General features: G+C 42.3%; 1 protein-coding gene across 2 annotated transcripts in view; it reads left to right on the top strand.

Moving 5' to 3' along the window:
* Positions 1-21,821, top strand: part of LOC106576572 (voltage-dependent calcium channel subunit alpha-2/delta-1) — a 189,285-nt gene that overhangs the window by 135,723 nt on the left and 31,741 nt on the right. Inside the window, exons 11-23 of one of the 2 annotated variants that reach the window (XM_045700026.1) lie at positions 1,479-1,637; positions 2,730-2,840; positions 3,406-3,484; positions 3,763-3,812; positions 4,067-4,156; positions 9,521-9,601; positions 10,553-10,636; positions 10,773-10,847; positions 16,125-16,196; positions 16,309-16,380; positions 16,476-16,537; positions 18,924-19,000; positions 21,800-21,808. In XM_045700026.1, the coding sequence (XP_045555982.1) occupies positions 1,479-1,637; positions 2,730-2,840; positions 3,406-3,484; positions 3,763-3,812; positions 4,067-4,156; positions 9,521-9,601; positions 10,553-10,636; positions 10,773-10,847; positions 16,125-16,196; positions 16,309-16,380; positions 16,476-16,537; positions 18,924-19,000; positions 21,800-21,808 (1,021 nt within the window). The remainder of the gene's footprint in view (positions 1-1,478; positions 1,638-2,729; positions 2,841-3,405; positions 3,485-3,762; positions 3,813-4,066; positions 4,157-9,520; positions 9,602-10,552; positions 10,637-10,772; positions 10,848-16,124; positions 16,197-16,308; positions 16,381-16,475; positions 16,538-18,923; positions 19,001-21,799; positions 21,809-21,821) is intronic. The other variant, XM_045700027.1, reaches the window with a different exon arrangement.

The raw sequence follows: 21,821 nt of genomic DNA, 5'->3' as shown, positions 1-21,821 counted from the left end.
GTGTGTGTGTGTGTGTGTGTGTGTAAGTTTCTCTCCCTCTCGCTCTCTCTCACTCTCTCTCTCTCTCTCTCTCTCTGTCTCTCTCTCCCTCGGTCTCTGTGTCTCTCTCTCCATCTCCCTCTCACTCCATCTCCATCTCCCTCTCTCTCCATCTCCCTCCATCTCCCTCTCTCTCGGTTTCTGTCTCTCTCACTCTCTCTTGCTCTTGAATCTGAAATTGCTGTTGGAATTGATTTGATTTCTGTATGTTCTAATTACATTTGTTTTTCTACTTCCTTAATAACAAGACATTTCAGTTTTAGTATTTTTCAGAGAGGAAGTCCTAGCAACCCAACGGTTGTTTGATGCTAATTAAATTAGGCAGCGGTGTTATACGTATATTAATGTCTCAGAGCCAACTAAAGATTTTCAGGCAAATGAACCCTGTGTAAGAATAAGAAGACTGATTTCATAACAAGAACGTGTGTGTGTGTGTGTGTGTGTGTTAGAGACTGGTTGTACAGATGGTGATGCTGATATCATTGTCCCCACAGACCCCTCCCACCCCAGATGTTCGAAACGTGACAGTGACTAATTTCTCAGTCTCCGTGTGCTTCACACACACACACAGCAGAAAAGTAGACACCTTTGTTTGCTGTGGTGTGTGTCTGTAGTGGTAGTTTGTGCACTGAGGAGTGTGTAGCAGTGATCTCTGTAACTGGAGTGTCTGTAGCAGTCATCTCTGTAACTGGAGTGTGTGTAGCAGTGATCTCTGTAACTGGAGTGTCTGTAGCAGTCATCTCTGTAACTGGAGTGTCTGTAGCAGTCATCTCTGTAACTGGAGTGTTTGTAGCAGTCATCTCTGTAACTGGAGTGTCTGTAGCAGTCATCTCTGTAACTGGAGTGTCTGTAGCAGTCATCTCTGTAACTGGAGTGTCTGTAGCAGTCATCTCTGTAACTGGAGTGTGTGTAGCAGTCATCTCTGTAACTGGAGTGTCTGTAGCAGTCATCTCTGTAACTGGAGTGTCTGTAGCAGTCATCTCTGTAACTGGAGTGTCTGTAGCAGTCATCTCTGTAACTGGAGTGTTTGTAGCAGTCATCTCTGTAACTGGAGTGTGTGTAGCAGTCATCTCTGTAACTGGAGTGTGTGTAGCAGTCATCTCTGTAACTGGAGTGTGTGTAGCAGTCATCTCTGTAACTGGAGTGTGTGTAGCAGTGATCTTTTCTTGTGTATGTAAATGTGGACAGAATGATATCAGTGCTCCTTTCAAATGACTAATATTAGTATTTCTAAACACAGACTGTACCAAACATCAATGCCTTAAAATCCCTGTCGTGTGTGTGGGTGTGTAGGAATGTATGTGTATGGCTCATCCTCTGTTTCAGCGGGTGACTTTTCTATTTCTCTTTCTGTCTCTCATTCAGTTCGATGATAATTCAACAACTCATCCTTCCTCTCTCTCTCCCTCCCCCTCCCTCTGTCTATCTGTCTGCTACAGTTCAATGATAAAGCGGTGAAGGCAGGGTGCTTTCAGAACCTGGTCCAGGCCAACGTGAGGAACAAGAGGTTCCTGAAGGATGCTGTGCGGAACATCTCAGCCAAGGGCATCACCAACTACAAAGGCGGCTTCGAGTTGGCCTTTGAGCAGCTCTCATCGGTAGGGGATGAGTGTGTGTGTGTGTGTGCTATAGTTTACTGTTTGGATGTATGCACGTACATGCGTGTGTGCATGAGGTTGAGTGTCAGTTAGGAGGGACTGTGGTGTGGCGTGTGCGAGAGGAAAAGAAGCGAGAGGAAAAGAAGAGGGAGGGAGAGAGGCATGGCCAGTGTGTCTACAAAACATTAAACATATCCCTTGTATTTTTCCATTCCAACTCTTCAGACTTTGAAACTGAGACATTAGATTAGCTTGAATGATGAGAATAACAATGGAAACACAAGCTATAGTACTAGTAGTCGCCCCAGAGGAGACCACCTGTTATTGTTGTCACGTATCGCCATCTGCTGGTGATTTTGGCCATTTCACTCTTCTATTTGTTTCAATCACTTGGGTCGTAATTCATTTGGGCACGCCGTAGCAAAACGTTTGTTATTGGACAAATTCAGGTAGTCTCTCTCCCTGTTTCAGTCCATTTTCCTCCATTTGGTTCCTAATAAATAGGACCCTGATGGCGATACATTAAACCTTTTTCCATCAAACCTTATTTTGATGGGGTGCCCACTTTCATAAATGAAATTAAATGTTTGTAAAAAGGAAGGTCAGCACTCTTAAAATGAAGTTTATTGAAAGGAAAATAAGTGGATTTAATTGGCAGTGTTTTGTCCTGGTCTGACCTTTTCAATTCAATAAATCTTCATTGTCCCATCCTAAAGGTCAGTTAGTTTGAGTACAACAAATACAAGACCTGGGGAAATATTGGTTCAAGATGCAATAAAATGATCTTTCAATAACTGATTTATTTTCTGATGGTTTGTAAATACACAGTGCATCGTAAACCTAATCGCTGTGCTTTAGTCATTTAAATTACATAAAATGTATGTTGTGTTGTTTTCTCTTGCCCCCAACCCCTCCGTCTCTGTGTCCCTACTCGTCCTCTCTCTCGTTCTCTCTCTGTGCTGTGTCCCCACTCCCCCCTCTCTCTCTCTTTCTCTCTCTGTGAACCCACTTCTCTCTCTGTGTCCCCACTCCCCCCCTCCTCTCCCCACTCTTTCTATCCCCCCTCCGTCATTCCCCTCTCTATCTCTCTAGTTGAACGTGACCCAGGGCAGGGCGTTGTGTAACAAGATCATCATGCTGTTCACTGACGGAGGAGAGGAGAGGGCCCAGGAGATCTTCCAGAAGTACAACGCTGACAAAAAGGTTGGTTGCGAGATAGAGACGTCTCCTACACACAGACATAAGGAACCCTCAGGAAGAGGAGGTTCTGTGGGTAGTTTACATGATCCTGGGGAAGATCTCCATCAGAGGAGTTGCTGCTACAGAATGCATTCTGTCGTGCATAAATCAAAGCGCTTCAATTACTCAATGATACAGATGTGTGTATCACAGGGGGCTGGTTACACCTTAATTGGGGAGGACGGACTCATGGTAATGGCTGCAACAGAATCCATGGAATGGCATTCGAACACATCAAACACATATTTTCCTAGTGTCTGATACCATTCCAGTCACTCCATTCCAGTCATTGTTATGAGCCGTCCTCCCCTCACCAGCCTCCTGAGGTGTGTATATTTGTTCATAATCGGCCGTATACTGTGTAAATGTGTTTGGTAAGCAGAGTGTAGAAATCCCAGGGCAACGGGTGGACTAGTGTTCCCATCTCTTGCTAGATATACAAGTCATATGCATACACTGAAACATCTTGTACACAGATACATACATGTTACATCTATTTATGACCCTTGACCCTATGTTGACCCTTTAGGTGCGGATATTCACGTTCTCAGTGGGCCAACACAACTATGACAAAGGACCAATCCAGTGGATGGCCTGCACCAACAAAGGTACAGAACACACGCGCACGCAAACACACATACGTCATGGCCCTGCCTGAATACTACTTCCTTCCTCCCTATTTGATATGATTAGATTAGGAAAAGCAATGTGTCCACACCAATGCTTTTACAGTAGGACCAGACCATGTCAGATAAGTGACTACTTCCAGGAAGAGAACAAGGATGCATTGTCATGGAATTCAATCAGAGCCAAAGTCTACCATGCTGTGTCCTGGTATGTTATATTGTAGATGATGACGTGTAAAGGTGAAATACTTGTGTTCCAGGGTACTATTATGAAATCCCCTCCATCGGTGCTATCAGGATCAACACTCAGGTAAACAGTGATCAAATAGATCTTAAAACATTGAAGTCTAAACTCAACTATAAGATGCAGACCTTGCTTTGGTGCAAATGGTCAGTAAATCTGGCCCGTAGTAGTAATGCTGTGCAGCGTTTCTACAGTTCTTTAGAGTTTGTGTCTGATGCCCTCTTGTGGTCATATGATACACCTCTCTATATAGTCACTATTCAATGCACAGTAGGGATTGTTTCATTGGTTTGGTCTGATTCCTCTCTCACACACAACAGGAGTACCTGGATGTACTGGGAAGGCCCATGGTCAAAGCAAACAAGAAGGCCAAGCAGGTTCAATGGACCAACGTTTACCAGGACGCACTGGTACGTTACACCAACTGACACAATATTGAACAGGGGATGAAATATGAACAGCAGTGGTGTGAATATAGTTACAGCACAGTATCAGAAATAGTGTGAAGTTGTATTCTGAATGGTTACAGTGAGGATAGGTGAAGTGTGTACACTTCAGGGTTGGAGATAATTCCATAAATGCAATTCTAGTTCAATTCTCTCTCCCTATAAATTCCATTGAATTAAATTCAAAATACAGGTCAGTCTTTGAATTCAGAGATAATTCAATTCCTCGCAATTCCAAATTCCAATAATTAAATACCCTAATTCAATATTATCCCCAACAATTCCACAAATTTCAACTCGAATTCAATTCCCTCAGACTTTCAGGCTGATCATGTCACTGTTCAGACAGCCTAGCTATACAGGAAATATAGGAATACAGGTTGAAATGGTTCAAAACAAATCCTACAGTACACTTTTATACTATTAATTCCATTAACCCTTGTGTGGTGTTCATGTTTTTGTTATTGATGGACCCACAACATTTGTCTGATGGACCCACAACATTATTGGGTTTTTAAAGTGTACCAGAGTTGGGATCCAGTTTACATTAAAGTGTACCAGGGTTGGGATCAAGTTTACATTAAAGTGTACCAGGGTTGGGATCCAGTTTACATTAAAGTGTACCAGGGTTGGGATCCAGTTTACATTAAAGTGTACCAGAGTTGGGATCCAGTTTACATTAAAGTGTACCAGGGTTGGGATCAGGTTTACATTAAAGTGTACCAGGGTTGGGATCAAGTTTACATTAAAGTGTACCAGGGTTGGGATCAAGTTTACATTAAAGTGTACCAGGGTTGGGGTCAAGTTTACATTAAAGTGTACCAGGGTTGCGGTCAAGTTTACATTAAAGTGTACCAGGGTTGGGATCAAGTTTACATTAAAGTGTACCAGGGTTGGGATCAAGTTTGTGTTAAAGTGTACCAGGGTTGGGATCAAGTTTACGTTAAAGTGTACCAGGGTTGGGATCAAGTTTACATTAAAGTGTACCAGGGTTGGGATCAAGTTTACAATAAAGTGTACCAGGGTTGGGATCAAGTTTACATTAAAGTGTACCAGGGTTGGGGTCAAGTTTACATTAAAGTGTACCAGGGTTGGGGTCAAGTTTACATTAAAGTGTACCAGGGTTGGGATCAAGTTTACATTAAAGTGTACCAGGGTTGGGGTCAAGTTTACATTAAAGTGTACCAGGGTTGGGGTCAAGTTTACATTAAAGTGTACAAGGGTTGGGGTCAAGTTTACATTAAAGTGTACCAGGGTTGCGGTCAAGTTTGCATTAAAGTGTACCAGGGTTGGGATCAAGTTTGTGTTAAAGTGTACCAGGGTTGGGGTCAAGTTTACATTAAAGTGTACCAGGGTTGGGATCAAGTTTGCGTTAAAGTGTACCAGGGTTGGGATCAAGTTTACATTAAAGTGTACCAGGGTTGGGATCAAGTTTACATTAAAGTGTACCAGGGTTGGGGTCAAGTTTACATTAAAGTGTACCAGGGTTGGGGTCAAGTTTACATTAAAGTGTACAAGGGTTGGGGTCAAGTTTACATTAAAGTGTACCAGGGTTGCGGTCAAGTTTGCATTAAAGTGTACCAGGGTTGGGATCAAGTTTGTGTTAAAGTGTACCAGGGTTGGGGTCAAGTTTACATTAAAGTGTACCAGGGTTGGGATCAAGTTTGCGTTAAAGTGTACCAGGGTTGGGATCCAGTTTACATTAAAGTGTACCAGGGTTGGGATCAAGTTTATGTTAAAGTGTACCAGGGTTGGGATCAAGTTTACATTAAAGTGTACCAGGGTTGGGATCAAGTTTACAATAAAGTGTACCAGGGTTGGGATCAAGTTTACATTAAAGTGTACCAGGGTTGGGGTCAAGTTTACATTAAAGTGTACCAGGGTTGGGGTCAAGTTTACATTAAAGTGTACCAGGGTTGGGATCAAGTTTACATTAAAGTGTACCAGGGTTGGGGTCAAGTTTACATTAAAGTGTACCAGGGTTGGGATCAAGTTTGTGTTAAAGTGTACCAGGGTTGGGATCAAGTTTACATTAAAGTGTACCAGGGTTGGGATCAAGTTTGTGTTAAAGTGTACCAGGGTTGGGATCAAGTTTGCATTAAAGTGTACCAGGGTTGGGATCAAGTTTACATTAAAGTGTACCAGGGTTGGGGTCAAGTTTGCATTGAAGTGTACCAGGGTTGGGATCAAGTTTGTGTTAAAGTGTACCAGGGTTGGGATCAAGTTTACATTAAAGTGTACCAGGGTTGGGATCAAGTTTGTGTTAAAGTGTACCAGGGTTGGGATCAAGTTTACATTAAAGTGTACCAGGGTTGGGGTCAAGTTTACATTAAAGTGTACCAGGGTTGCGGTCAAGTTTGCATTAATGTGTACAAGGGTTGGGATCAAGTTTGCGTTAAAGTGTACCAGGGTTGGGATCAAGTTTACATTAAAGTGTACGAGGGTTGGGATCAAGTTTACAATAAAGTGTACCAGGGTTGGGATCAAGTTTGTGTTAAAGTGTACCAGGGTTGGGGTCAAGTTTACATTAAAGTGTACCAGGGTTGGGATCAAGTTTACATTAAAGTGTACCAGGGTTGGGGTCAAGTTTACATTAAAGTGTACCAGGGTTGGGGTCAAGTTTACATTAAAGTGTACCAGGGTTGCGGTCAAGTTTGCATTAATGTGTACAAGGGTTGGGATCAAGTTTGCGTTAAAGTGTACCAGGGTTGGGATCAAGTTTACATTAAAGTGTACGAGGGTTGGGATCAAGTTTACAATAAAGTGTACCAGGGTTGGGATCAAGTTTGTGTTAAAGTGTACCAGGGTTGGGGTCAAGTTTACATTAAAGTGTACCAGGGTTGGGATCAAGTTTACATTAAAGTGTACCAGGGTTGGGGTCAAGTTTACATTAAAGTGTACCAGGGTTGGGGTCAAGTTTACATTAAAGTGTACAAGGGTTGGGGTCAAGTTTACATTAAAGTGTACCAGGGTTGCGGTCAAGTTTGCATTAAAGTGTACCAGGGTTGGGATCAAGTTTGTGTTAAAGTGTACCAGGGTTGGGATCAAGTTTACATTAAAGTGTACCAGGATTGGGGTCATTTCCAATTTAAACTGAAATTCCAATTCAATTCTTGAATTCACTCGTGGAGAATTTACATTGAAATAAATTTGAATTACATTTTTTCAAGTTATGGAATTGGAATTGAATTGGAATTAGGATATGTTTACTTTTTGATTGGAATTGAATTGGAAATGTAAAAACATTTAATCTTTTGGAATTTAATTGCAATTCAATATTTGTACAACTTTACCCCAACCCAAGAGGGTAGAACTAATGCAAACTTGGGTGTCAAAGGCTTCAAATAGTGAAGCAAATGTACTTCCCAATACTACAGTACCACCAGCCAAGACATTGTTGACTATGGTCAATGCACATACTATATATAAACTTACTAAGGGTGTCCGAGAGTCCAACTAGTGACGCAAATACAATTTTCCAATACAAACACCAGCTATCTAGTTCTAAAAATATCACGTATCAAGTTCATATTTTACATGAACACACACTTTCTGGTTCTAGAAAAAGCTCATATCAAGTTCAAGTTGTGTATGAACTTCAACAGCGGATAAGGCACGGACCGAGTGCACTGAGACAAGCTGTCAAAATATACGTGTAATATAAATCAACCAGTATTGATTTCTATTGAACAGCATTGGAGCCAAGTCAGAAACAACCCAGCACACACAGTGGGACGTTGGCTTCAGAACAATATTTATACTGAACAAAAATATAAACGCAACATGCAACAATTAGAAAGATTTTACTAAGTGTTTAAATAGCTGCTTGATATGCCACATCTGTCAAGTGGATGAATTATCTTGGCAAAGGAGAAATGCTCAGTAACAGGGATGTAAACAAATTTGTGTACAAAATCTGAGCGAAATAAGCTTTTTGTGCCAATGTCAAATTTCTGGGATCTTTTATTTCAGCTCGTGAAACATGACACCAAAACCTTCCTTGTTGCGTTTATATTTTTGTTTAGTATATAACGTGAAGTTGGAGACATAGCAAGATGGATGTATAGTGTCAAATCCAACAGCATGACACAGTCTCAGTGCAATAAGGAAATCTGATTACAGATTGCACCATGACAGATTCAGAGGTCATCGCACATTTCCAGTAAGCACACATAACACCATGAAGACCATCCAGACGCACTAGAGAGATGGTGTTGTGGTGATGGCGGCTGTCCACCTCATTACTGGAAACAGATGCTTCTCCAGCCACACGTCACAATAGCGGCCCACTGTGTGTGCTCACACACACACACACACACACACACACAAGCAAACCGGCACTCACACACATACACACACACCACATGGCCCTGTGTCTGGTTACCTGCAAAGACGTGTCATTTTGAGTCCATTAATTTCGGAGAAGATTTCTTTCTCGGTTTTTTTCCGGATCATTCCATAGTAAACAATGTTATGTGATTGAACATGGAAACGTGACGTTTTCTCTATCGGGTGCACTTTCATCCCTTATCCACTGTTTAAGTCAGGACGCAACTTGACCTTGATATGAGCTACTTTTAGAACTAGACAGCTGGTGTTTGTATTAGAAGGGTGTTTGCGTCACTAGTTGCACTTGGACACACATAGCAAGTTTATAATACAGTATCTACACTTACCATAGTCATCAGCCTGACACCCTGTGTATGCCTTGTTGTCCCCAAATTCACCCTGTAAATACTACCCTGCACAGCTTCCCATTATTTCTGCTGTTTTTATTTACAACTAGATAGCTGGTGTTTGTATTGGAAAGTGTATTTGCGTCATTAATTGCCCTGTCTGACACCAATGGAAAGTTATTATTATGGACTCTCACTAATAATCTGTCTTGCTCCACATGGCTAGTACATTAGCCTGTTCCCATATCTGCTTGTGCTTGAGTTTACAACACAAACAGATATGGGACCAGGCTACTATTTCATTACAAGTACTATTCTTACCTATAGACTATAGTACATGAACACAACCTACACCAGTATACAGGTGCATAGAGAATGCATAGCAGAGGAGGCTGGTGGGAGGAGCTATAGGAGGACGGGCTCATTGTAATGGCTGGCATGGATTCAATGGAACGGTATTAAACACATCAAACATATTGAAACCACGTTTGTCTCCGTTCCATTGGTTCCATTCCAGCCATTACAATGAGCCCATCCTCCTATAGCTCCCCCCACCAGCCTCAACTGGTGCATATTATACCTGTTGTTCTCAGTCTGATAAAACCAGTAGGGGTGCTGTTCTAAAGGAAAATACATGTGATCTGGTTTACAGGAGCTGGGTCTGGTGATCACAGGAACACTTCCAGTCTTCAACAAGACCAACACCAAAGCTGACAAAGAGAGGGGACTACAGGTACAGCGCTGGCTGGCTGGCTGGCTGGCAGGCAGACTGACTGACTGACTGACTGCTATCTGACTGGCTGGCTGACTGCTTACTTACTAATTTACTTGCATTCCCGCAATGAGCTTTCAGAAGTGTGTTTGACTTGCACAGCAGTATGTCCCAGAAGCAGGGGGTTGATGACCTCTCAGCCAGGTTCACCTCCAGAACTGAACACTGGGTCACACCACAGGACTGGGAACAGTGGGTTAACTGCCTTGCTCAGGGGCAGAACGACAGATTTTTACCTTGTCAGCTCGGCAGTCGATTACGATGTGGGTCTTTTCTTCCTCTACTATCTCCTTGTTGAGGTACTTGTCAGCCATTTTGCTGATATAGTTTCGCTCTTCAAAGCCTGGCCACTCTGTGCCACAGGAAGCAACGACATCTGATAACAGTAGCTAACTGCTTCAAGATGATGCTATTTGGTATTTTGGTATTTTATTAGGATCCTCATTAGTTGTTGTGAAAGCCGCAGCTACTCTTGCTGGGATCCACACAAAACATACAGACAATTAGTAGACAAGAACAGCTCAAGAACAGAACTACATACATTTAAAAACAGCACACACAGCCTACGTATCAATACATGGATGGTGTTTGATGGACCTGTAATGACTAAAGCCAGGCTGAGAATGACTCGTTAATGAGTCACAGTAACAACAAGGATTTCTAAAGGACATTTTTTTTATCTCCACTGTGCTCTTTACTTTGGAAATGTTTTTTAAAGTCACCAAGGGACTTGAGTCATCGGAGTAAAAATGTTTTTGTGAATGCCTGTGTCTGTGTGTGTGAAGCACTAGGGGTCCCTCTGAGTGATATACTACTGTGTGTGTGAAGCACTAGGGGTCCCTCTGAGTAAGGTACTATATAATGCTTTGTTTTGGTCTCATACCACTTTTCATTGTTTGTTTTTTCTCCCAGAGGCCCCAAAACCAGCTGATCCTGGGAGTGATGGCTATCGATGTGTCTCTGGACGACATCAAAAGACTAACGCCGAGATTTACAGTAAGACACACTCGCATGTGTGCTACACACACACACACACTAACACATACCCGCATAGCCTATGTTAAGCATCCAGAACACCATCAATACCATCGACACACACACTAACTATCCCGTCTCTTTCTACCTCTTGTAGTTTGGACCAAATGGCTATTACTTTGCCATTGACCCCAACGGTTACGTCTTGCTGCATCCAAACCTCTGCCCAAAGGTACAGTACAGTACACACACACAAACACAAACACAAACACACACACACACACAAAACTACAACACTCATCTGTTCCTTTAATCACAGTATGCTGCACAACCTTGTTAAGCAAAGCCCCGATATACCTGTTAGCAAGGTGTGGGAGATTTAGCAGCCTGGAGTTAGCCTACCATTAGCCTAGTGTTAGGCTAGCATAGCTTAGCATTACCCTAGCGTAGCCTAGCCACACTTAGCTTTGTTTGGCTAGCTTCCCCTAGTGCTATCTCGGAAAAGGTCACCATATGGGTTTGTGTGGAGAAGGTTTGCGAGGGACACTTCATGATTTCCACACAACAAACACAGGGAGAACATGGAGCGTACGCCCACGTAGCCATGTGTTTCACATCAGTCTTTAGTTTAAGGTCCGCCTCACAGCTTTCCCATAAACTGACCTGAGGAAATATGTCACTGGTGTTCTTGTATCAAAACATCATTACTGTGCATTAAATAAATACACAAGTATGGGTAAAGACTTCAGATAAATGCTGTGGTTTGGTGATATTAACTGACTTGCCTAGATAAATAAAGATCAAATTAAATACATATATATAGCTCCACATTGATCTGGTACTCCCTGTATATAGATCCACACTGATCTGGTACTCCCTGTATATAGCTCCACACTGATCTGGTACTCCCTGTATATAGTTCCACATTGATCTGGTACTCCCTGTATATAGCTCCACATTGATCTGGTACTCCCTGTATATAGCTCCACATTGATCTGGTACTGGTACTCCCTGTATATAGCTCCACATTGATCTGGTACTGGTACTCCCTGTATATAGCTCCACATTGATCTGGTACTCTCTGTATATAGCTCCACATTGATCTGGTACTGGTACTCCCTGTATATAGCTCCACATTGATCTGGTACTCCCTGTATATAGCTCCACATTGATCTGGCACTCCCTGTATATAGCTCCACATTGATCTGGTACTCCCTGTATATAGCTCCACATTGATCTGGTACTCCCTGTATATAGCTCCACATTGATCTGGTACTGGTACTCTCTGTATATAGCTCCACATTGATCTGGTACTGGTACTCCCTGTATATAGCTCCACATTGATCTGGTACTCCCTGTATATAGCTCCACATTGATCTGGTACTCCCTGTATATAGCTCCACATTGATCTGGCACTCCCTGTATATAGCTCCACATTGATCTGGTACTCCCTGTATATAGCTCCACATTTATCTGGTACTCCCTGTATATAACTCCACATTGATCTGGTACTGGTACTCCCTGTATATAGCTCCACATTGATCTGGTACTCCCTGTATATAGCTCCACATTGATCTGGTACTCCCTGTATATAGCTCCACATTGATCTGGCACTCCCTGTATATAGCTCCACATTGATCTGGTACTCCCTGTATATAGCTCCACATTGATCTGGTACTCCCTGTATATAGCTCCACATTTATCTGGTACTGGTACTCCCTGTATATAGCTCCACATTGATCTGGTACTGGTACTCCCTGTATATAACTCCACATTGATCTGGTACTGGTACTCCCTGTATATAGCTCCACATTGATCTGGTACTCCCTGTATATAGCTCCACATTGATCTGGTACTCCCTGTATATAGCTCCACATTGATCTGGCACTCCCGGTATATAGCTCCACATTGATCTGGTACTCCCTGTATATAGCTCCACATTGATCTGGTACTCCCTGTATATAGCTCCACATTTATCTGGTACTCCCTGTATATAACTCCACATTGATCTGGTACTGGTACTCCCTGTATATAGCTCCACATTGATCTGGTACTCCCTGTATACAGCTCCACATTGATCTGGTACTGGTACTCCCTGTATATAGCTCCACATTGATCTGGCACTCCCTGTATATAGCTCCACATTGATCTGGTACTCCCTGTATATAGCTCCACATTGATCTGGTACTCCCTGTATATAGCTCCACATTGATCTGGTACTCCCTGTATATAGCTCCACATTGATCTGGTACTGGTACTCCCTGTATATAGCTCCATATTTATCTGGTACTGGTACTCCCTGTATATAGCTCCACATTGATCTGGTACTCCCTGTATATAGCTTCACATTGATCTGGCACTCCCTGTATATAGCTCCACATTGATCTGGTACTCCCTGTATATAGCTCCACATTGATCTGGTACTCCCTGTATATAGCTCCACATTTATCTGGTACTGGTACTCCCTGTATATAGCTCCACATTGATCTGGTACTCCCTGTATATAGCTCCACATTGATCTGGTACTGGTACTCCCTGTATATATCTCCACATTGATCTGGTACTGGTACTCCCTGTATATAGCTCCACATTGATCTGGTACTACCTGTATATAGCTCCACATTGATCTGGTACTCCCTGTATATAGCTCCACATTGATCTGGTACTGGTACTCCCTGTATTTAGCTCCACATTGATCTGGTACTGGTACTCCCTGTATACAGCTCCACATTGATCTGGAACTGGTACTCCCTGTATATAGCTCCACATTGATCTGGTACTGGTACTCCCTGTATATAGCTCCACATTGATCTGGTACTGGTACTCCCTGTATATAGCTCTACATTGATCTGGTACTCCCTGTATATAGCTCCACATTGATCTGGTACTGGTACTCCCTGTATATAGCTCTACATTGATCTGGTACTCCCTGTATATAGCTCCACATTGATCTGGTACTGGTACTCCCTGTATATAGCTCCACATTGATCTGGTACTGGTACTCCCTGTATATAGCTCTACATTGATCTGGTACTCCCTGTATATAGCTCCATTCTTGTGTATTTTGTTTTATTCCTCGTGTTAGTTAATATTTTATATATATTTATTTTTTAAACTCTGCATCGTTGAGAAAGATTCGTTAGCAAGCATTTCACTGTAAAGTCTACACAAGTTGTTTTCGGCATGTGATGAATACGATTTTATTAGATTTTTGAAGGTGAAAACTTGTGGTTTCCCCAACAATCTTTCAATCAAATCCAAGTCACTTTAAGAACAAATTCTTATTTACAATGACAGCTTAGGAACAGTGGGTTAACTGCCTTGTTCAGGGGCAGAACGACAGATTTTTACCTTGTCAGCTCAGGGATTCGATCTAGCAACCTTTCTGTTACTGGCCCAATGCTCTAACCAGTAGGCTACCTGCCGCCCTATGTATAGGGAGTACCAGTACCAGATCAATGTGGAGCTAAATACAGGGAGTACCAGTACCAGATCAATGTGCAGAGGTACGAGGTATTTGAGGTAGATATGTACATGAAGGCAGGGTAAAGTGACTAGGCATCAGGATAGATAGTAATAAGGTATTTGAGGTAGATATGTACATGAAGCCAGGGTAAAGTGACTAGGCATCAGGATAGATAATAATAAGGTACCTGAGGTAGATATGAACATGATGGCAGGGTAAAGTGACTAGGCATCAGGATAGATAATAATAAGGTATTTGAGGTAGATATGTACATGAAGCCAGGGTAAAGTGACTAGGCATCAGGATAGATAATAATAAGGTATTTGAGGTAGATATGTACATGAAGGCAGGGTAAAGTGACTAGGCATCAGGATAGATAATAATAAGGTATTTGAGGTAGATATGTACATGAAGGCAGGGTAAAGTGACTAGGCATCAGGATAGATAATAATAAGGTATTTGAGTTAGATATGTACATGAAGGCAGGGTAAAGTGACTAGGCATCAGGATAGATAATAATAAGGTATTTGAGGTAGATATGTACATGAAGGCAGGGTAAAGTGACTAGGCATCAGGATAGATAATAATAATAAGGTATTTGAGGTAGATATGTACATGAAGGCAGGGTAAAGTGACTAGGCATCAGGATAGATAATAATAAGGTATTTGAGGTAGATATGTACATGAAGGCAGGGTAAAGTGACTAGGCATCAGGATAGATAATAATAAGGTATTTGAGGTAGATATGTACATGAAGGCAGGGTAAAGTGACTAGGCATCAGGATAGATAATAATAATAATAAGGTATTTGAGGTAGATATGTACATGAAGCCAGGGTAAAGTGACTAGGCATCAGGATAGATAATAATAAGGTATTTGAGGTAGATATGTACATGAAGCCAGGGTAAAGTGACTAGGCATCAGGATAGATAATAATAAGGTATTTGAGGTAGATATGCACATGAAGGCAGGGTAAAGTGACTAGGCATCAGGATAGACAATAATACGGTATTTGAGGTAGATATGTACATGAAGGCAGGGTAAAGTGACTAGAAATCAGGATAGATAATAATAAGGTATTTGAGGTAGATATGTACATGAAGCCAGGGTAAAGTTGACTAGGCATCAGGATAGATAATAATAAGGTACCTGAGGTAGATATCAAATTGTATTTGTCACATGCGCCGAATACAACATGAGCCAGACCTTACAGTGAAATGCTTACTTACAAGCCCTTAACCAACAATGCAGTTTTAAGAAAAATAAGTGTTGAGAATATATTAAAATAAACTGAAGTAAAAAATGTATAAAAACTAAATAAACAAGAAGAAAATAGAAAAAGAACAAATAATTAAAGAGCAACAATAAAATAACAGTAGCGAGGCTGTATACAGGGGGTACCGGTACAGAGTCAATGTGCGGGGGCACAGGTTAGTTGAAGTAATATGTACATGTAGGTAGAGGTAAAGTGATATGTACATGAAGGCAGGGTAAAGTTGGCACATTGCGTATCTTTGTATGTTTGTGTTTGTACCTTATCTTTATTAAATGGTTTTGTTTAGCTCCTGTTAATATCTCAACTCCTATTTCATAAAGTTTGTTTTGGAGTTCTGGTGCTGTATCTGTCTAGGCTCATGATGAAGGGTTCACGGACAAAGATTGAGACAAATCCTGACTGGAAATCATTTTAATCTGGACATAGGCTAATTTTTGCATGACTAATTGGCAGTAAGCAAAATAACCATAATATTTAAAATAGACAGGTAGACTGTTTTTTTCACAGGTCTGTTCTCTTTTGCATGACTAATGTCACCCGTAAAGGTAATTTCACATAGACTGTCTTAAATAATTTCTGGGTGAACTCTTATCTGGGTTGATTCAATCTATAAAACAGTAAATGTTGTATTAAATCTCTCTCGCGCGCGTGCGTGCACTCTGTCTCTCTCTCACTCTCTCTTACTCTGTCTCGCACTTTCTCGCTCGCACTTTCTCTCGCACTTTCTCTCTCGCTCTCTGTCTCTCGCTCTCTGTCTCGCACTCTAGAATCCTAAATTTCAGGAGCCTGTAACTCTGGACTTCCTGGACGCTGAGCTGGAGGATGAGATTAAAGTAGAGGTAAGATGGAGACCACTGACGGTCTTCTTTAATGCTTCCACCTTTGTGTCCACATTCTATCCTGTTGTGGGTTGAACTTGCTCCTAAGAGCTAAGTGTTTTCTTGTCCTCAGATAAGAACGAACATGATTAATGGAGAAACCGGCCACCGCACCGTACACACACTAGTGAAGTCCCAGGATGAGGTAAACTAAAACATGATGGAAAAACAAAAATACTTTTTTAGACTATTTCGGGGTGAGCTGTCCCTTTGATGACAAATGTGTGTTCTGCTCCACAGCGGTACATAGACCGAAGCGAAAGATCGTACACATATGCCCCTGTAAAGGGTACAGATTACAGGTAACAGCTACATGTACTGTATTTGTACCCCTACCTGAGTATACCATGTACAGTATTCCTTTTTAGGGCCTTGAGTTTTTATTCTGACCTCGTGACTTGACCTAGAAAACTCTCATGGGTCAAGAGTCTGGAGTTTTACCTGGTCAAGGCATATAACTAGGTTCCATAAAAACTCAGGGCCCTATCTAGAAGAAGAATAGGGGTCACTGTTTTCATCTCTTATGACTACTAGTAGTGCACTGACACCTGATCAATGCAACCACTTGAAAGGTCGTGGCCATAGAGAATAATAGGGGCTTCTAGTGGCCAAAAGGCAGTTTTAGCACAGGTAGCGCCATTGTTGGCTTCCAACATTTTAACGCAGATAGAACAATGAGCCAGATGTTTCACCGGAAGTGTTAATTTGAAGCTTCCTGGTGGCATTTCCACTCTCCACCAAAATTGGTGATGAGAGGAAGCCCAGTTGCAGGCAGTGGGAGAAGATGCAGCTGGATGGATTTTGGCCCACATTCTGCTAATTTCTCATCGATTTTTAAGCATTTGATCGTTTTTGGTCCCCAAGACTAGAATATTTTACAGAGTGGACTATGTTTTGTAGACTTTACCCTTTGCCAAAGTTTCAAAATGTTTTGTTGTTTAGAAGGGGTGCAAGGGCGAATTGAGCTATTGCACATGCACACTTCAGAGTATGCGTTCCCTAAGCGAAATATGCAAATACATGCTAGAACATGCCAATAGGATCTCGCTAGCTTGTGCTTGTCTCTGTCCACCTCCTTGCTTGTTCTGCCCACTATAATGAATTTGCTCCCATTGTAAACGACAGTCTGTGGTCTATCTTGGATTAGTTATGCAAATCTCAGATTTTAATGTAGTCAACTGGGTGGACATCCAACTTCATTGGCTGATCCCTCCTGGTGACCCTGTTGGAGTCATGTCCAACCGGGTCATCAGGAGGAATCAGCCAATTGTGAAGAAGAAAATGTACTACTTCAAAATGGAGATTGCCTCAATGACGCTGTCCAATGTCGCAATAATGGCACAGATACAAAGATGAGTCCTCTATAAATCTCTATGGTTGTGACTAGACGGAGTACAGATACGCCCGGAATTGACTTTTCATAGCAAGTTAGGAGAGCGTTTTAACTAATCCTAACCTTAACCCAATTCTCCTAACCTGTTAAGTGAATTCTCCTAACCTGCTGCGTAAGTTCTCCTAACCTGCTACAAACAAAGTAACTTCTGGTTGTAGCTGTGTACCACCTAGTCAAAACCCTCTTGAGACAGTCCTAAATGTGTGTGTACCACCTAGTCAAAACCCTCTTGAGACAGTCCTAAATGTGTGTGTACCACCTAGACCAAACCCTTTTGAGACTGTCCTTAATGTGTGTGTACCACCTAGACCAAACCCTTTTGAGACTGTCCTAAATGTGTGTGTACCACCTAGACCAAACCCTTTTGAGACTGTCCTAAATGTGTGTGTACCACCTAGACCAAACCCTTTTGAGACTGTCCTAAATGTGTGTGTACCACCTAGACCAAACCCTTTTGAGACTGTCCTAAATGTGTGTGTACCACCTAGACCAAACCCTTTTGAGACTGTCCTTAATGTGTGTGTACCACCTAGACCAAACCCTTTTGAGACTGTCCTTAATGTGTGTGTACCACCTAGACCAAACCCTTTTGAGACTGTCCTAAATGTGTGTGTACCACCTAGACCAAACCCTTTTGAGACTGTCCTAAATGTGTGTGTACCACCTAGACCAAACCCTTTTGAGACTGTCCTAAATGTGTGTGTACCACCTAGACCAAACCCTTTTGAGACTGTCCTAAATGTGTGCACTAAACTGGAGCATGCAGATATCTGGAGCAAAATAAGAAATATTGCATTTGAATGGGGAATGAATACTTTTACAAAGTTGTGAGGAGTGAACTGTTCATATGATAAATGTACTTGTAAAAAATAAGTTACAAAGCTCAGCAGAATATGTCTGAAAAAGTTGTGAAAGTTTTAGCTTCAGTGATGACAAGTTTTTAAGACATTTTTGTTTTGATGTGTGGATCAACTTTTAAGTTTGTGTGGAGATGATCTGTGATTCTTGCAAATGTGTTCTTTGTTAGAACTGTGCAAAATATGAAAATGTTGTGGTGTGTGTGTGGCATGTAAGTGTGTGTGCACCTATTCATCTCTATGCGTGTGCACCTATTCGTGTGTGCCTATTATTCTCTCTCTCTCTCTGTGTGTGTGTGTGTGTGTGTGTGTGTGTGTGTGTGTGTGTGTGTGTGTGTGTGTGTGTGTGTGTGTGTGTGTGTGTGTGTGTGTGTGTGTGTGTGTGTGTGTGTGTGTGTGTGTGTGTGTGTGTGTGTGTGTGTGTGTGTGTGCTCCCAGTCTAGCCTTGGTCCTTCCAGTGTACAGCCTGCATTACATCCACACTACTATCGGAGACACCATCACCCAGGCCAAATGTAAGTAGCGTTCTAAATCACTTTAACCTCCTGACCTATATCAAGGCATGACCTTTTATGCAGTAAACATTTCCTTTGCATATACAGTTATGGCCAAAAGTTTTGAGAATTACACAAATATTAATTTTCACAAAGTCTGTTGCCTCAGTTTGTATGATGCCAATTTGCATATACTCCAGAATGTTATGAAGAGTGATCAGATGAATTGCAATTAATTGCAAAGTCCCTCTTTTCCATGCAAATGAACTGAATCCCCCAAAAACATTTCCACTGCATTTCAGCCCTGCCACAAAAGGACCAGCTGACATCATGTCAGTGATTCTCTCGTTAACACAGGTGTGAGTGTTGACGAGGACAAGGCTGGAGATCCCTCTGTCATGCTGATTGAATTTGAATAACAGACTGGAAGCTTCAAAAGGAGGGTTGTGCTTGGAATCATTGTTCTTCCTCTGTCAACATGGTTACCTGCAAGGAAACACGTGCCGTCATCATTGCTTTGCTGTCACGATTCCTACCGACGGTGGCGCCCCCTCCTGCTCGGGTGGCGCTCGGCGGTCGTCGTCACCGGCCTATTAGCTACCACCGATTCCCTTTTTGTTTTTTCCCTTTTTTTATGTTTTCTCACCTGCCCTGAGTTAGGTAATTAAGAGGGCTATTTAGTTCAGCTGGCCCGCACCCTATTGTGCGGGATTGTTTTTCTGTATGTCAACTGCGTTTGTTGACTGTGCTTGTCCATTGTATTTTTCCCTGTTGTTGGGAGACCTCTTATTTTGTACGGGTGGTTCTTAATTAAAATTACCACACAGTGTTCGCTGCTTCCTGCGCTTCTTTCCGCCACACCACAGACAAGACGCTACATTTGCACAAAAAGGGCTTCACAGGCAAGGATATTGCTGCCAGTAAGATTGCACCTAAATCAACCATTTATCGGATCATCAAGAACTTCAAGGAGAGCGGTTCAATTGTTGTGAAGAAGGCTTCAGGGCGCCCAAGAAAGTCCAGCAAGCGCCAGGACCGTCTCCTAAAGTTGATTCAGCTGCGGGATCGGGGTTGAATCAGCAGGCAGGTGTGAGTGCATCTGCACGCACAGGGAGGCGAAGACTTTTGGAGGATGGCCTGGTGTCAAGAAGAGCAGCAAAGAAGCCACTTCTCTCCAGGAAAAATATCAGGGACAGACTTATATTCTGCAAAAGGTACAGGGATTGGACTGCTGAGGACTGAGGTAAAGTCATTTTCTCTGATGAATCCCCTTTCCGATTGTTTGGGGCATCTGGAAAAAAGCTTGTCCGGAGAAGACAAGGTGAGCGCTACCATCAGTCCTGTGTCATGTCAACAGTAAAGTATCCTAAGACCATTCATGTGTGGGGTTGCTTCTCAGCCAAGGGAATGGGCTCAATCACAATTTTGCCTAAGAACACAGCCAGGAATAAAGAATGGTACAAACACATCCTCCAAGAGCAACTTCTCCCAACCATCCAGGAACAGTTTGGTGACGAACAATGCCTTTTCCAGCATGATGGAGCACCTTGCCATGAGGCAAAAGTGATAACTAAGTGGCTTGGGGAACACAACATCGATACTTTGGGTCCATGGCCAGGAAACTCCCCAGACCTTAATCCCATTGAGAACTTGTGGTCAATCCTCAAGAGGCGGGTGGACAAACAAAACCCCACAAATTCTGACAAACTCCAAGCATTGATTATGCAAGAATGGGCTTCCATCAGTCAGGATGTGGCCCAGAAGTTAATTGACAGCATGCCAGGGCGGATTGCAGAGGTCTTGAAAAAGAAGAGTCAACACTGCAAATATTGACTCTTTGCATCAACTTCATGTAATTGTCAATAAAAGCCTTTGACACTTATGAAATGCTTGTAATTATACTTCAGTGTTCCATAGTAACATCTGACAAAAATATCTGAAGACACTGAGGCATCAGACTTTGTGAAAATTAATATTTGTCATTCTCAAAACTTTTGGCCATGACTGTAGACAGAATGACAAAACACATTTGTCAGATGACAATAACATTTAAATGTATACCACATAGGGGTTAAGGGAAGCCTCACGTTTCAGCTTGTCTGTGAGCACACACAAACACACTCCATCTCTCTCATTCGCTCTCTCTCACACTACACTTATTTCCACATGTTCAAACTCCCCTCTCATGTCCCCTTCAAGCTGTGAGATTCCCATTAGTCAAATCATTGTGTGTTGTAGAGTCAGTCATTGTGTTAGCATGATGGGTCTTCCATAGGAAGGTCTGTGTTTCTGTCTTTGTGGTCTGGTTATCTCCTGTGGGTCTGTTTTATTCCCCTCTCCACACTCCACTGTCCCTTACCACTGGGACACACACACACACACACACACACACACACACACACACACACACACACACACACACACACACACACACACATATATATACATATATATATATATACATATATATACACATATATACATATATACACACACACATACACACAGGTCTTCCTGGGAAGTTCAGTTTGTCTGGGTACCTCCTGTGGGTCTGTTCGGTCCTACCAGTCAGTCCCTTAGCTGATTGGGTCGGTCCCTGAGTTGATCATCTGTCTTCTGCAGTAAAACGGGAAACCCATTTCTCATACATCCTGTTCAAGCTGCAATGTTCTTATTTAACACTCAGAGGAATAAAATATTGTGTACCCCTGTTTGCTTCTTTCCTGTCCCCTTCTCTTTCCCGCTCCCCCTTCCCTCCTTCCTCTCCTCTCCTGCTGACCTTCTCACCCCTGTCTTCTCCGTGTGTTGGAACCCCCTCAGTGGAATTGGGCAAGTATTCTCC

This window comes from Salmo salar, chromosome ssa17 (assembly GCF_905237065.1).
Source record: "Salmo salar chromosome ssa17, Ssal_v3.1, whole genome shotgun sequence".
NCBI lineage: Eukaryota > Metazoa > Chordata > Actinopteri > Salmoniformes > Salmonidae > Salmo > Salmo salar.
Note: the sequence above shows the minus strand (reverse complement) of the source record. Positions and strands in the feature narration are given on the sequence as shown.